This window comes from Fundulus heteroclitus, unplaced genomic scaffold (genome assembly GCF_011125445.2).
Source record: "Fundulus heteroclitus isolate FHET01 unplaced genomic scaffold, MU-UCD_Fhet_4.1 scaffold_751, whole genome shotgun sequence".
Taxonomy (NCBI): Eukaryota; Metazoa; Chordata; class Actinopteri; order Cyprinodontiformes; family Fundulidae; genus Fundulus; species Fundulus heteroclitus.
This window is the reverse complement of record NW_023397199.1, coordinates 39658-54467: the sequence shown is the minus strand read 5'-3', so window position 1 is coordinate 54467 and position 14810 is coordinate 39658. Positions and strand designations below refer to the sequence as shown.

Below are 14810 nucleotides of genomic sequence, written 5' to 3'. Positions count from 1 at the left end.
TTCCTTTGAGAATGTATACTGCCCTCTAGTGGAGTGTAGTGAGTGCTAAATATGAGCAGTTCTTTTTAAAATACCTGCCTGGATTTTCTGATCAAATAATTTTAGTGACCAACCACCACCAACCAAAAAAAAAAAAAAAAAAAAAAAAAGAACAATCAATGGAGACGAATATCTGGCGATAAAGACTGATTTGCCTGATCACTGGAGCACCCTTAGTGTGTGTCTCACTCTGACTGTGGAGGGAAGGGAGTCTGAGGTTTCATTACACTCGCTGACACAATCTGATGCTGACGAAAGGTTGGCCACTGTCTGGATGTGCCTTGTCTTTGGATACCTGATCCTAAGAAAGAACAGACACACAGAGTAATAACAATGATAAAAAAGATCGCCTTTAAAGGGTCAGACAACTTAAAAGGCTCTTCTTAAACAGTAGTAGCCAAGCAACATTCACTTCAATTCAGGCATGATGCGGTCACTAAATAGGACAAAGGACATGAAAAGACAGCGAAGCAGAGCCAAGAAGGAAGCAAAAAGCTGTAGGCCGTACCAAGGTTGGAAGAGCTAACCATCACCAGCACTTAGCTAAAGCCACTAAAAACAAAAAAACAAAAAAAAAGCAATGAGCAGGGTTTTTGAGTATGGCGGTAGAGCTGCAATATGAACTAGCAGTAATACAATGTAATGCCAACACACACAGCACAAACAAAGCCTGAAGCAGAGAACTGGAGTTGTGTAACCAAAACTTACCAAGTTCATGGCCTATGGCAAAAAAAAGACATGTAATAAATTCAATTTAGTACACTCAGAATGTAGGGCACAGATGTTGGGCAATACAAAAACTCTGTGCTGAAAGCCTGATCTGAAATTCATTTGGAGTAGTTATTACGCTGGATTCCTCACAAACTCTGGGTTTTTAAAAAGCCCTCTCTGCACAAAAAGCCCAAAGTGAGGCAGAAAAACCAATCCTGACCATAATAAATAGCGATAAATTGATGAATGTTGTAACGAAAAGGTTTTTCCTGCTTTTTGCTCAGCGTATATTTTGAAAATGAAGACATTGTTCAAAGGCTGGAATAATATACCAACACCTTATAAATGATGGACCACTAAATGCTCTGAACAGAACTAAATATTTAATCAGCAAGATTAAAATTGAACTCAAACAGACACTAAACTTAAAACTTCTTATCTTATAAGTAGGGCTGGCGATATGGCTTAAAAATAAAACTTCAGATTTTATTATACCAAATGAGATTAAGCGATATTCCCCCTCCTTTTTGTTTCACAAAAAGAAATTAAAGGAATTATGTTTAAAAACTTGCTTTTAGGTCAAGCATTTGATCTGGGAGTTGACCTGAATTCAAAGTGCAACTAAATACAAGCTGTGAAACATGCTTGTAAAACAAGATGGCCGCCCTGCCGCTGTGAACAATGAAAATGTAACTTAATGTTTGTTGCCAGTGGTATTACACAATGCAAAGAATAGGTTTCACTTGACTTGTGTAAGTTCAAACTAACTTAAAAAAAAGGAAGTTAATAAATCAAAGTTTTGCGTATTATGTTAAAAAAAGTTTCTTCTTTATAATATATTTTCGTAAGAATGTATTCAGCGATGCATGCTAGTCTCTTCATGGAAGCCAAACGAGTGCAAAATCCCGATTTTCCAAAAATGTAATCTTACAAAATTGTATATTTGAATTACTGGTAATTGATTAAATTAATCCATCGCCCAACCCTACTTATTAGAAAATCAACATAGTGATGCCTATGCCCACAAACAGATTCAATTTATAAAAAGCAAGAAATCAATGCAAAATCATGGTACACAACACTATACTAAAGGCTCATTGGCCAATGGGAAATAAATTAGAAAGAAAAAAGAACAAATATATTGAAGAATGGGAAGACAGATCAGAATTGCATCAGATTTTCCTTTAAAGTGTAACCCTCAGGGATAGAATGACAACATAGTTTCTAGTGTGTGTGTGTGTCTGCAGGCATGGATGCACTTTATTATACACAGATACACCAACCAAGCAAAAGTAATCTCATGCAATTATCTGCCAAATAACGCCCATGTGCTGAACTAAATAAGCAAGCTGACAAACTCCTCCCATGCATAAACAAAAACCCTTTAACACAAACTCTCATCCCAGAAGAGCCACCAATAAAAGCAGGTTTTTTCTTTCTTTTTACAATGTGCAACAATAACAAACCTGAGCTACAGCCAGTAAGCAGACACAGGAATCTTGATACAAAAGATAAACTTTGTATGCCACTGTACTTAGAAACCATGACTCATCACTTCTGCATCACTAACAGACGCCGAGTCCAAATTAAGGTTTTACTTTCATGCAGCTAAAAGCAAAAAGCAGCGTCATCACAGAACCTACATGAATTTAACATGCAGCCACGCAAATTAGCTGATTAGTAGTGAACCAAATGATGCATTTCACTATTTCACGCCATGCATTCTGAGGAAAGAAAAAAAAAAGTCTGCAAGAGCTGACCAGTGACAGTCCTGGCGGTCTAAACTCTGACCAATCGGCTGGGTGCAGCCGCAGCTTTGACAACCCACCGAAAACTAGCAACGAGCATTTTGTAACTCCAATACAAAATGAAATGGGTTTAGTTCGCTTTGAGCCACATGCAGAGCAAAGCTGCTAGCACTGCAACACCAGCGAGCCTGTGTACCTTCAGCTTAGACTGAAATTCACGAGACTTTCTCTTGGCCAACACTTGCAGGTGACTAGAGACCTGAAGAAAGGCGGCATGAAGGGGAGAAGATGGGAGGAAACGGGGGGAAAAAAGAAGAGGAGGACAGTAACTATAGAGGACAGGGAGAGTTTGATGCCGGGAGAACCCACCTTGATGCTTGCCTGGTATTCACGTACCCTCTTACGTGCCAAAACTTGAATGTGACTAGATACCTTTTGGGGCCCATGTATTGCCCCGATAAAAAAAAACAAAAAGGAGCAACTTTCAATTTAAAAACAACCAAGATCAGCTACATCCAGTTTTTTTTTTTTTTTTGTACACAGAACAAAACAACATGTGTGTGTATATATATCTAAAAATACAGCTGGATACATCGGTACGGTCCAGAAATAGCTGCACGTACCTGTTTGCGGGTACGCGTCTTCCCAGTTCGAAGCTTTATGTATCGAGCTATCAGCTCATTTCGACCTAGAATCAACATAAGAAAAATTGATTAAAAGGAAAGCCACACAGCACATTCTTCTCATTATATTAAAGTTACAAGTAACTGAATCTTAGTTCTACACCATGTTTAACAATATATGCTGTGGATCAGGGTGTCAAACTCAAGCCCTCCAGAGCTGCAACCTTTAGACCAACACGCCTGTAACATATAAATACTGGATTCTGGAGAACCTGGCTGCCTGCTGAGGAATTAATTAAGCCAATTTCTTCCTTCTGCATTTAAGATGCCTGCTAAGATTGGAGTTAGAGACATCTGCAGTATATTTAAACTATGTTGTGCGCCCTCTAGTGGAAGCTCTGTGTCATAACATGAGTTGCCCAGACCCTCCTGGAGGAAACGTAACCAAACAAAGGTTTAGACATTCAGTGTTGGAAACAAAATTAGCCAAATTTTTTCTGTGAGAAAATGGTGTCTTAAAAAAAAAAAGTCAACCTATTTGAAAAATATTGAAATGCATCTTTGTTTTCCTGCTTATTAAATGGAGGAGCACATAGAGACAGGGAGAGAAACAGATGAAAACCAAATGTCAGCATGAGGACAGTTACGTTTCTGAATGAAATGTGACCCATTTGTTTTAAAAGAAATAACCTTCTGTTTCAGCCATCAAATCACAAAGACATGCCAAAGCATCAGATCTAAGTAACCTGCGTTTTTTTGTTGTTGTATTTTTAAAGAAAAAGGCTGATGACTACCAAAATCAGCAGTTAACGTAAAGCACTGCACCATCAAACTGTGAAGTGACACCAGCTCCTCAATAACGAATTAACAGCATATTTTACCACATAACGGCACTGGAGTTGTTCTGCAGTCTGTGTTTACAATGAATACTAATTAACTATAGGCAATAGTATGAATTTTTTAGTTTTTATAAATAAATTCTGTTTAAAAAAAACAAAAAAAAACACATTTTGTTGAACTTTCATTTCTAAATAGTTGTATAACTGCAACACAAATGGGAGTAGCACAAAAATCCGGAATGCCTTTTATTAATGAGTCCACAAAAAAGGGGAGGGGCGGGGGCAAAGTAGTAATTATGGATATTAAAGCAAATTCCATAAATCTTATCTCCATTTTATTTTTTCTGCATTTAAAAATATACTTGTAACATTTGTTTCAAAATCGGCTCTTCCTCTAGAAGGATCAGCCTTATGATCCTACGTCTGCTGTAAAAGCAAAACAGGTACATTTTTATACAACAAACTAAATTTGCTGAAATTGAATCAAAACAAATTATTGTGTATTAAAGGAGTTGCGAAGCAGGTACATTTACTGCAGCCAAACTTAGTAATCAACACCAAGCCAACCCGTTTTGTTTTAATCCCTTATCGGCCAGGCTCTGCACTTCTGTGGCTCCACAGGATTCCCATTAAAAGCTTCAAGGGTCTGGGTTGGCCTTCCTGGCTGGCAGAGCTCCAAAACAAATGACAAATAGGATGTAAGATTGAGGGAAAAAATAGCGACTGCAGCCTCCCTCTACATCACTCTGCCTGACCAGCTACAAATCAGGCCTGATGATTCGATCGTCTTTGAACGGAACCGGCGAGCAACACAATCTGCAGCAAGGAGGCGAGTTGAAGGTGTGATGACTGATCACACAGTGACACCATTAACAGCAGCATGCACCTTTCTGGGAAGAGGCTGAGCCCCTCGGAGACTTTGGATGAGTCACATCAGTTAAGTTACCGCAACATCAAATTCCCCCAGAAATCCATAAAAAGAGGCTGACTCAGACAAAGCGGACCGTTCCAATTCCCCCAACGTAGGGACACCGAGGCTACGCTCACACTGCGGGTCTTGTTGCTCAATTCAGTTTTTTTGCTGAAATTGGATTTTTTTTGAGGTGGCCGTTCATACTAGTATTAAATGTGTCCGCCATCAGACCTCTGTCTGAATGGTTCAAACCGGCACGCATGCGCAGATAATAGGGAGACGTCACACAGCAGCACACTGTTTACGAAAGTAATGGTGAATGTAATCGTTTCTAGAAGTGTTCAATACATTTTTTTTTTTAAACCTTGAAAAAAAGACGCAGACGCTGGACGGCATCTCTCCTTGTTATTATTAGAAAGCTGTTAAGTGATATTAAGACCACATCATAGCAAAACGAAGTAAGGCAAGAAGAAAGCAGCAGTTATTAACAATGGTCCTCTATGGAGCGCTAACTGCTAATACCGTGTGTGGATGTGCAGTCAGAGACAGGAGAGTGACGTGAAAGACGGATAAAATGCAACATGACCGTTTAGACAGTGGATGGTGTGGAAAAAAAAGATATCTGATGCATATCTGAACTAGTACCAAATATGAAAGTGACACAAACAGGATTTTTTGAGGGGGTGAAAAGATCGGAATTGGAGCGTTCACACTGCCGTGAAAATGGGTTGATTTTCCCTGCAGTGTCCTCTGTTGTCTACTACTCCATAAACCCAGTGACTTTTCTTTCGCAGTAATGCCCTAAGTGTTGGTTGTAAGAACGAAAAGTGAGAAAAGTGGGGATTAAAACCTAAGCATCAGAAACTAAACTGCATGCATGGATGATTCTTCACTGCCAGACCAGTTCTTCAACCTTGCAGGAAGCTTCCACCGCCATCATCTGCAGAAATCAGCGTGACATCAGTCACTAGACAGTGAGGAGGCTCTATACGGAGATGAGGGGACATGTTTGGTAAAAGGGTGCAAAGACGTTTACCTCAACGAAGATGAAATGACCATAACGCTATAAATTTTACAGGCGCTGACGCACAAATGACTTAAACTGTTGGGAATCTAGGCAGAGGATGATCCCAGCTGATGAGGCACTACTATCAATATTTAAACGGCTTCCTCATCTCGAGCCGGGGGCGGCGAACGCGCGGCTCTTACCCCCATCCTGTGCGCTTCACAGCAGCTTGACTGGTCTGTCCCGGTTCTCCGTTTAACTGCAGCTTGTGGTGCATTTTATTCTGGAAAACATTCACTTCCACCTGCGTCCCACCGCTGTTTCCAGCCGGGACACTTTGCACACACCTGCCCTTTAGCCACCTGTACTGCAGTCACTTCCACCGGCCACTAGGGGGAGCCCTGTTAAACCGGAAAGTCCTCTTTTTTTTTTTCCCCCTGGCTGGCACGGCAGGCATTGCATTTCCAGCTTGCTCTAAAAAAAACACACGCCTGAACAGTTTAAAAATCACACTTTAAGCACGAGAAAGCATAAACATCACTTCCTGCTACATGCATGCTATAAGAATACTGTGACTACCCCTCCCACGCTGACTCAGCCATTTCTGGTGTAGGAGTAAACAAGGAGCGGGGTCAGAAGGAAGTTCCACACCTGAATCAACTTCTGCTGAGGTTTTTAAGATGGATAATCTCACCGTGTTCATGTTTTCATGTTTATGACAGATTGCTTGATAAAGCCGGAGTTCCAACTGCCTTGCAACCTTTTGCCCCGTTTTTTTTAGCCGTCTTAGTGGCATACACTGCAAAAACGGAACTAAAAATTAGTAAGGTTTTCTTAAAATTAGTGTATCTGTGCTTGATTTGAGCGGGTAAATAAGATTATCTGCAAATGGAATGATATTTTTGCACTTAAAATAGGAACAACTCATCTCCATCATCTTATTTCAAGTGCAGGATATCTAATTATCTTATTTTAGGGGTCAAAATACTCATCCCATTGGCAAATAGTCTTATTTACCTGCTCAAATCTAGGACAAAAAACACAAATTTTAAGAACATTTTACGTATTTTTAGGTCCGTTTTTGCAGTGTAGTCTTCGTTTCAATAGAAAGCTGTGAGGCAGGATATATATATGAGAGCATATAGATCCAGGAGACTAAAGTCCAACTACAACTGGTGTAGCTTAAGGAGGAAGCGATCCCATAAAGCTCCGTTGAAGGAGGAAAAAAATAAATTGCGAAGACAAGCCGAAAGTCAGAGGTTCTGTCATTTACACAAACCGCCTGACTTGGATTTCAAAACATCTTCCGCCACACAGTTTAAGCATCAATAAAGCAGTGAGACGCATCAGATTTTGAAATATGTATATTTCAAGCAGACCCAGCAAGTAACTTTGCCGTTTGCTATGAAAACGACGAGCTGTTCTAATAATACGAATGTGGTTGTAACGTACAAAGTCAACACAGATTCAAAATACCACCATGCTGTGAAAAAGCTTTCTTTTTCTGTCACATGGGTGTGATCCCCGCGCCCCCCCCCTCCCCTTCACAACACATCGTCTTGCAAATGCAACTAATGCATGAGCATCTGCAGCAGACAGAAGCACCAACAGATCACTCGAGTACAATGGACATGCACATGCAGTAAAACTTAATTATGTGGACCAATGTCAACACATTTTTATGTCGTCAGTGCAGAAACAAGAACAAAACGCCACTTTGCATGCTGACCTCGACTCGACTTAAATTGTCAACCTTCTCTAGCCTTTGATCTTGTTACTGCTGGCTGCCCCCTGACCCCAGAGCCAAATAGTCCTCTCCCAAAATACCTGCAGGCAGATCACCAGTTCACAAACTACAAGATCCTTTCAAGAAAGGAACCGTAAAAATAACCGGCTCTAAAGTGATCAAGGGTATATATTTGATCATGGCAGGAGCAGAATACAAAAACGGGGTCTAAATTTAGAACCTGCTAAGTTCCAAAGGAGGGTCAGTTTTGGATTACACTGATAAAGCTACAAATTATTTTAAAATTTGTGCTGTTATTTTTGTTTAAAATCTACAGCCCCTTACAAATAAAAAAAAAAACTGCATTACAACTTTAATTCAAAAGTGTACAGACCTAGAGATCCACCGATTCAGTTTTTTCCGGTCCTATCTGATACCGATACTACTGTTGAATGAATTAATCGTATACCTTGCCATGTGAGTGAAGGCATCAGGCTTGACATAAACATTGTTAAAAAAAAAAAGAAGTCTGAATGGTCTTTAGCATGGTTCTCTTGAAGGTTCTTATATAAGCTTGTGGTATTGAATTCACCAACTTTATCAACGCCTGTCGCAGTTTTTATGTTGCAGATACTGCTTGTTGTAGTCTGACCTATTGGTGTAGCAAGTTTGAAATGTTTCCAGATAGCAATCTTGGCTCGGTCCGGCGCTGGCTCCATGTTACTCAGTGTTTTCTCACCACTAGCTGATCTGCGTGAGGATGTAGCCGGCATTGAAAACACAACTGAAGTGACAGGATTGCTGTAACCGTATTGCTGTGTATGATATTAATAAAAGAAGAAATTACTGGATCCGAACGCTGGATCGGCGTCATTCATCCGATATCCTAGCCAGCTAATTAGCCAATATCGGAGCAGATGTCCAATCTGGTTATCGGATCGGCGCATCTCTAGACAAAACTACTGAGAAGGAAATAAAGAACAGAGAGCAAGAAGGAAAACCTGAAAAGGGAGAGCTATTTTTTTTACATTTTCAATGATATAATTAAGAATACGCTGTTTTTTTCCTAATACCAACAAAGTCCTGTTAAAATATAGATGGTTTCCAAACACAGGAAGCTGTACAAGTGCACTACGATAAAATACATCATTAAAAAGTTAATTTCAGTAATTCCAATCAAACACGGCTCATTATTATAAAGCTCCATTAAACACAGATTGACACGTTTAAACCCTTTATTCCTGTTCATTTTGCTGAATATGGATTACAGTCAAATCCTAAAACTATGTTTTCCCAGAACAAAATGGAATAAAGACCAATAAATGTTAGGACTTACACAATAATGTGCACGACTGCTGACCCCGCCCCGCCCAGCCCACCCAATAAGGAGGATCTGCCTCGCAAAATGCTGTATTCAAGCATATCAATGGAAACTTTGGTGGAAGGAAAAAGGAGCACAAGTAACAGAAATTACTTCAGCCTTCAGAGGATTGTAAAGCGAAGTCCAGTCAACAGATCGGTTAAGATTCACAAAGCATGGACTGCAGCTGGAGTCAGACTCTGACATATCCAGGATATGGGCCACAACGGCTGCAGCCTTGTGTTAACCTACTGCTGACAGACAACATCCAAAGCGCCTTCTACCAGGAGGTTTCTGAGCATTTCATGCTTCTCTCTGGTTAGAAGCTTGATGGAGATGCTGATTTAGACTTGGAACCTGTCCCCACCACCAAAAGCCAGGGCATATCAGCGTAATGGACGGCTGCGCTGAAAGTTGTCAAAAGTTATGATGAAATTAAATGAGCGCAACGGTCAGTACTTCACAGATGTTTGAGAGCAACATAGAAAAGTCAATAAAGCTCTTAAACGTGCATCAGCGCAGCTATAAACCTTCCCGGACAACATCAAAGCTAGCACTAGCTGCTTGAGGATGAGACAGCTGACCCATTAAAGCAACCTGGGCATCCTCAGTAGTATAACTGGGCCCATGTGATATTCCAATTTTCTGAGAAAGCGGTTTATGGAAATTAAGAGCAATAAAGACGTGAAACATATCAGCCTGGATCTATTAAGTCTAAATAATAGACTAGTTCCCCATTTTCCAATATATTATCAGTGCTGAAAGGGGAAACTGTTTAAGTAAAAGCTTGCAATGTTAAATATATGTTTAGGAAAATATATTGTGGAAATACTCCAAAGAGGGAACTTTTTTTTTTTTACCCTAAGGCAAGGGTTTCAACAACATCAAAATAAAATCTGCCAAAAAATATGTTAAAACAATTTAAAGCATATGATATAGCATAGCTACTGTATATTTGCACTTATTCTAATCATAATGAGAGTCTAAAATTTAGTCAAATATCATGAAATGTTACAATTTACTTTATTTTGAAAAACCAACCCCTCCGGCTCCTGTCTGTCTCTCTGCGAAGCTGCTAGTGGCTACTGGGCTGCTCCGCTCTCCATAGAGAAGCAAAACTTGGTGTATTTGGGGACTTTTCAGACCCCTCTAGCAACTTTTATTCAAAAAAGTGACTAGAAACAAATCTAGTGACTTTTCTCTATGTTTTTGGCGATTTAGCAGTTTCACTTGAAAATCTGTCTATGGTTACTGTCTCTGGATAATGGCTAGAGCTGTGTGGGGTCTCACTATTCCCTCAGCACTGTTTCACAGGCAACACTGTGTGAGTTTTGTGAAAAGGCAACTTATTAGACTATTAATCACAATGGGGACACTCATAATTGTTCAAGAGGAACCTTTTATTTATTTTTACCTTATTTTGAGGTTTTTGCTTCAAGCCCAATAGGGAAATTCATCTTGGTAGGTTAATTTTTGTTGTGTGTCAAATAAAAACAAAGTTAATTTGAACGATTTCTTTGTTGTTTCTAGTAAAAGAAAGAATTAAAAGCATAAATTGGATGTACTGTGGGGAGAAAAGAAAAAATCTGAGATTTCATTTTTAGGCCATATTGCCAAATCGCATCCTGAGCTGTAGGATCCCACAGAATAAGGAAGACATGAGTCTGTGGATAGGTACTCACAGAGCTCAAGTTTAAGAGAGCGTACGCGACGTCACACTATAAACTGCTCGGCGGAAAGAAGTCTTCACGTAGAACTGCTCTGAGGCAGTCACAACTCACAGCACCACGGACAGAGAGGTGTGAGGTGGGTGCCCGCTGTGGGAGATAAGTGCGCTCAACTATGAAGTTTAAATTTTAAAAGAGATTTTCATTTGAGCAAGAAGTAGAAAGGCAGGTAGCCTTCAAAATATAACCATGTATAAAGACACACGATGGATAGAGAAACATGAAAAGAGAAAGAAAGGCGGATTGATTAGATAAAAGGTTAAGAGGGACAGAAGAAAGCTGTATTCTGAGGTATTAATGGAAAGCTAAGTGGAAGAAAAATCTTTGCTACTGCTCAGAAAACCAGCACTATATTAATGCCTCCCACCAGGATTTCACTTCAGCGTAACGGTGGACAGCTGGCGGCGGGGTGCGCGCCCTGTTGTGTCGTTTCGCTGCTTCTCTGGATGCATTCCCGCAGCGGAGCATTTTGAAGGGGGCCGTTCAGGCTAATAACAGCTAGTGCTAGCTTTAATGTTGTCCGGGAAAGTTTATAACTGCGCTGATGCTCGTTTAAGAGCTTTATTGACTTCTCTATGTTGGAAAATGCTGCCAAGACCCCTGTGTATGTTTCCCTTTAAAACGGCAAGACCAGAAAATTGTGCAAAAATCGTCCATTGAGTTGATTTCAGAATCATTTGGCACAGTTATGGTCACGCCTCATGCCATTAAAGACGCAGCAGGGTGAGTTCACTCTTTTTGGGCTCCATTAACCAAGCCGCTTGATTTATTCCATTTCATGTGAACAAAACTGGCAACTGATAAACAAGACAGTTGTCTACTTTTTAATGGTAGATTACAGCATAATCCCATTTCCAGTAGTTTTGCATGTAGCAGATTATAACCTATTTAAGACACAGAAGGAGCGAAAAGAAAGACAGAACCTCAAGCATTATCTAAGGGCAGATATTTCCTCACCATACATCTTGCCCTCATCCGAAAGTATGATCTTCCGCCTCCCGCACGGAGGGTAGATGGCCAGCGCCTCTTGAAAGCTCTGCTCGATGTCTGGACTCCACACGCCCTCGGGGTCGCCGTCCAGTCCGCGGTCAGCGCCGTCCGCCAGCCCCTCTCCGTTACCGCTCTCCTCCTGCACCCCATCAGGGCTGCTTCGGCAGCTCCACTCCGACGCAATGGTGACGGTTCCAGCTACACTCTCACCTACAGCACAGCAGAGGACAGCCATGTAAGATTTCTTGATGAGCTTTCTAGGGGAGGGGAGAAGAAAAAAGGCCTGAAAATGTTAAGTGTAGAAAGATCTGCTAGAATTGGCAGAAAGGATCCAAGTGACTTTATGATTGGTGCCCAATTAAACCCTGATTGTGTCATAGATAGCTGACAAAACAAATGAGAATTTAGAATGAGTTTCTTCTCCCATAAAAAAAAAAAAGAAAAACAGCAACACATCAGACCAAAGTGTACTACAATACCAGAGAAAAGAGAATTTTTTTTCTTGAAGGAAAATTTTGACCAAAAAAATGTGCTCCAATCAGCAAAGTTTACAGAAACAGAAGTAACTGAAAAGTAAACTGAAAATCCTAAAAAAAAAATCTGAGTATTTAATCTGAACAAGTACACGTAAAAAAAAAAAAAAAAAGTCAAAGTTAAAGTAACGGGAGTCAGACTGTGAGAAAGAATTTCTAAATCATTTCCAATCGGGGGTTTCTAGATGTCAAATATATTTAGTTACATATCAGACAGGACAGGAGAATTATAATAACAGTGTGTGTCATCTGCAGCCGCTTTAACAATGCAACAGAAATAAAACCAAATCTAAAACAAAAGCGTGGCTTACGTAAATAGCATGTTCTGTTGTTTCATCCTCCCCGTAGTGGTCACGACTCCCTGCGTTATGCTTTTGTATTTTACAAAGTGTGTAATTAAGTCCTGCGCGTCCAAATCCGAGCCGTCTTATAATCTTTCCTAATCGCTTTCGTCTAAGGTCGTTTGATATTTCCGGAGTGACGACCGTACATGGAGAACAATCTTAGGACGGCTTCTCTTTATTGTATCCTTTGGGGCTACAATGTTTCCACCCTCAGTTAAGATCAGCCGATTATGCTAATGAGATTAGAACAACAGATGAATGATAACAACACATACTGACCAGAAACCTGATTTATTTATTTTGTTGTTGTTGATCATCTTCTCGCCTCAGAGTAAAACCCGAGTACGTGAACTCAACAAAGCCAATGACTTTTACATGTGAAAGAAAGAAAGTTAAACTCTCCTGTCATGGTTATGGATGCCCCCACGTCTTCTGTGAACGCAGACAAGCGTTTACAATGTGAAAGCTGCTGGATGTGTAATGTTTTCCAGATTGTGGCACAAATGATCCCGACCACAAAACCACCGCGGAGCATCAGTGTGGTCTCTCAACTTCCCCTGCAGAGACGGGCTTGTACGATAGGCCCTGCTTACAGCCCCCCCCCCCCCCCCCCCCCCCTCCCCCCTCCAGAGATCAGACTGCTGCTGAAAGAGACGAACATTTTCCACATTGATCAGAGAAACCTGGACGCAGGAAAAATGGATGCATTTAAAGTGTTGCTGCGCGATACATTAGCGGCACTGAAGGTTTGAGTCGTGGCCCAAAACGAAGCGTCTTACAGCGTTGCACTGCAACATATAGTCATGTTCAGTAAATTAGAATATATGGTTAAAAAGTTTCTTAATTTCAGTAACTCCTTTCGCTTAATTGAAAAGCTAAGATCAAGTATTGCTGGTCTCACCATAAACAGAACATTATTGGGATTTTCTTATTACCGGAGCAGCTATTGCTTAAATGAGTAAACGCTGTATCTAACTTTAACTCTGTTGATACGTTGATTTAATTAAAGCCAAGTAGAAACTTTAGAGATGCACCAACCAAACAGCCAAAGCTCAGAATAAGCATAATTTACATTAATTAACTCTGAATATTGACTGGCTGGTTTAATGTCCTGCGAGACTAGCTACCTGTCCAGGGTGTACCCCGCCTCTCGCCCATTGACAGATGGAGATAGGCACCAGCAACCCCTCACGACCCCACAAAGGATAAGAGTGTTGTTAGAAAATGGATGGATGGATGGTTTAATGCTGGGAATTCAATGCTGCCTGGTCCTTAAATTAACTAAAAACCTGATGAGGGCAGTGACGGGTTCATTGCTTGACTTTTGATAAACTTGAAATTTGTTTTTCGTGTGATTATAAATTGCTCAAAGAATCTAAAGCACATTTTTCCTCATTCGTGTGATTTATTCCAAAATAGGGCTGTTTTAAAAAGCAACAAATAAATCACTTTTCATATTAATTCCTAAAGATTAATTCATATGACCAAAGAAAGATAAAAAAAAAACACGCATTTTCCACTGTGAGCTTAAAGTGTAACTCACCCCCATGTAAAAGCATATATCCCCCCCAGACAAATTAGAGACGCTCCATCAAAGTGGGCGGGGATACGTGGGGGGTGGGCTTTGTTCTTCAGGGTGGGGAGAGCAGCTGCAATCTTGGTTTGCCACATTGAATCATGGAGAGCAGAGTTATGCTGGTTGTTACGCCACGGTTCGGTCTTTTTGAGGTGGAAGATTCTACACCCCCTCGTCCCCGGAGGTTGAGGGAGGCTTGTGGAGCTTAGCAGGCCGGAGCATTAAAAGTTAGTAAAAGTTGTCGAAGTCTCTAAGTCATTATCAGTTCAAGCTGCTGGCTCAAGACGCTGACTCAGTGAAGCCCGAACCGGGGCTGCCGAGGCAGTGGAGGACATGATTTGTCCAGTTATGCATCATCATATATATTTCCCGCTTATTCAGGCCGGATCACCGGCAGCTTTGCGCAGCATGTGGACACAAAGTATGGTTGATCTAGAGAGGGAACTGTGGGAAAGTTAGTTCTAGGTTGGCGAGTGGACATTGGCGCTCCACGGCTTCAGCCGCCTTTTCAAACTGATACAGGGAGGCTGATCTTGAGCTGCCGCTCTCTGTCTGCTGGCTGACTGTTGAAGTCGCAGAGCACAAACATCCAATGTCCAACCTAATACTAACTTCACCACTGTCCCACAGCGGCTCCTTCCCGGCTGCCTCAGGACACTAAGGGCAGAACAATTG

General features: G+C 40.9%; 1 protein-coding gene across 1 annotated transcript; it reads right to left on the bottom strand.

The window, feature by feature from the left end:
* Positions 1-262: 262 nt before the first annotated feature.
* Positions 263-11757, bottom strand: LOC118556369 (transcriptional enhancer factor TEF-5-like). Its single transcript, XM_036134153.1, has 6 exons — positions 11650-11757; positions 3122-3186; positions 2868-2930; positions 2695-2757; positions 748-759; positions 263-340 (listed from the first exon to the last, which is right to left on the bottom strand). The coding sequence occupies exons 1-6, from the start codon at positions 11654-11656 to the stop codon at positions 263-265; spliced, it is 288 nt and encodes a 95-aa protein (XP_035990046.1). The 5' UTR covers positions 11657-11757.
* Positions 11758-14810: the final 3053 nt, after the last annotated feature.

Coding starts and splice junctions, on each gene's coding strand:
- LOC118556369 (XM_036134153.1), bottom strand. Junction 2,931..3,121: donor AGACGCGTACCCGCAAACAG/GTACGTGCAGCT, acceptor GGGCCCCAAAAG/GTATCTAGTCACATTCAAGT. Junction 2,758..2,867: donor AATACCAGGCAAGCATCAAG/GTGGGTTCTCCC, acceptor GCCTTTCTTCAG/GTCTCTAGTCACCTGCAAGT.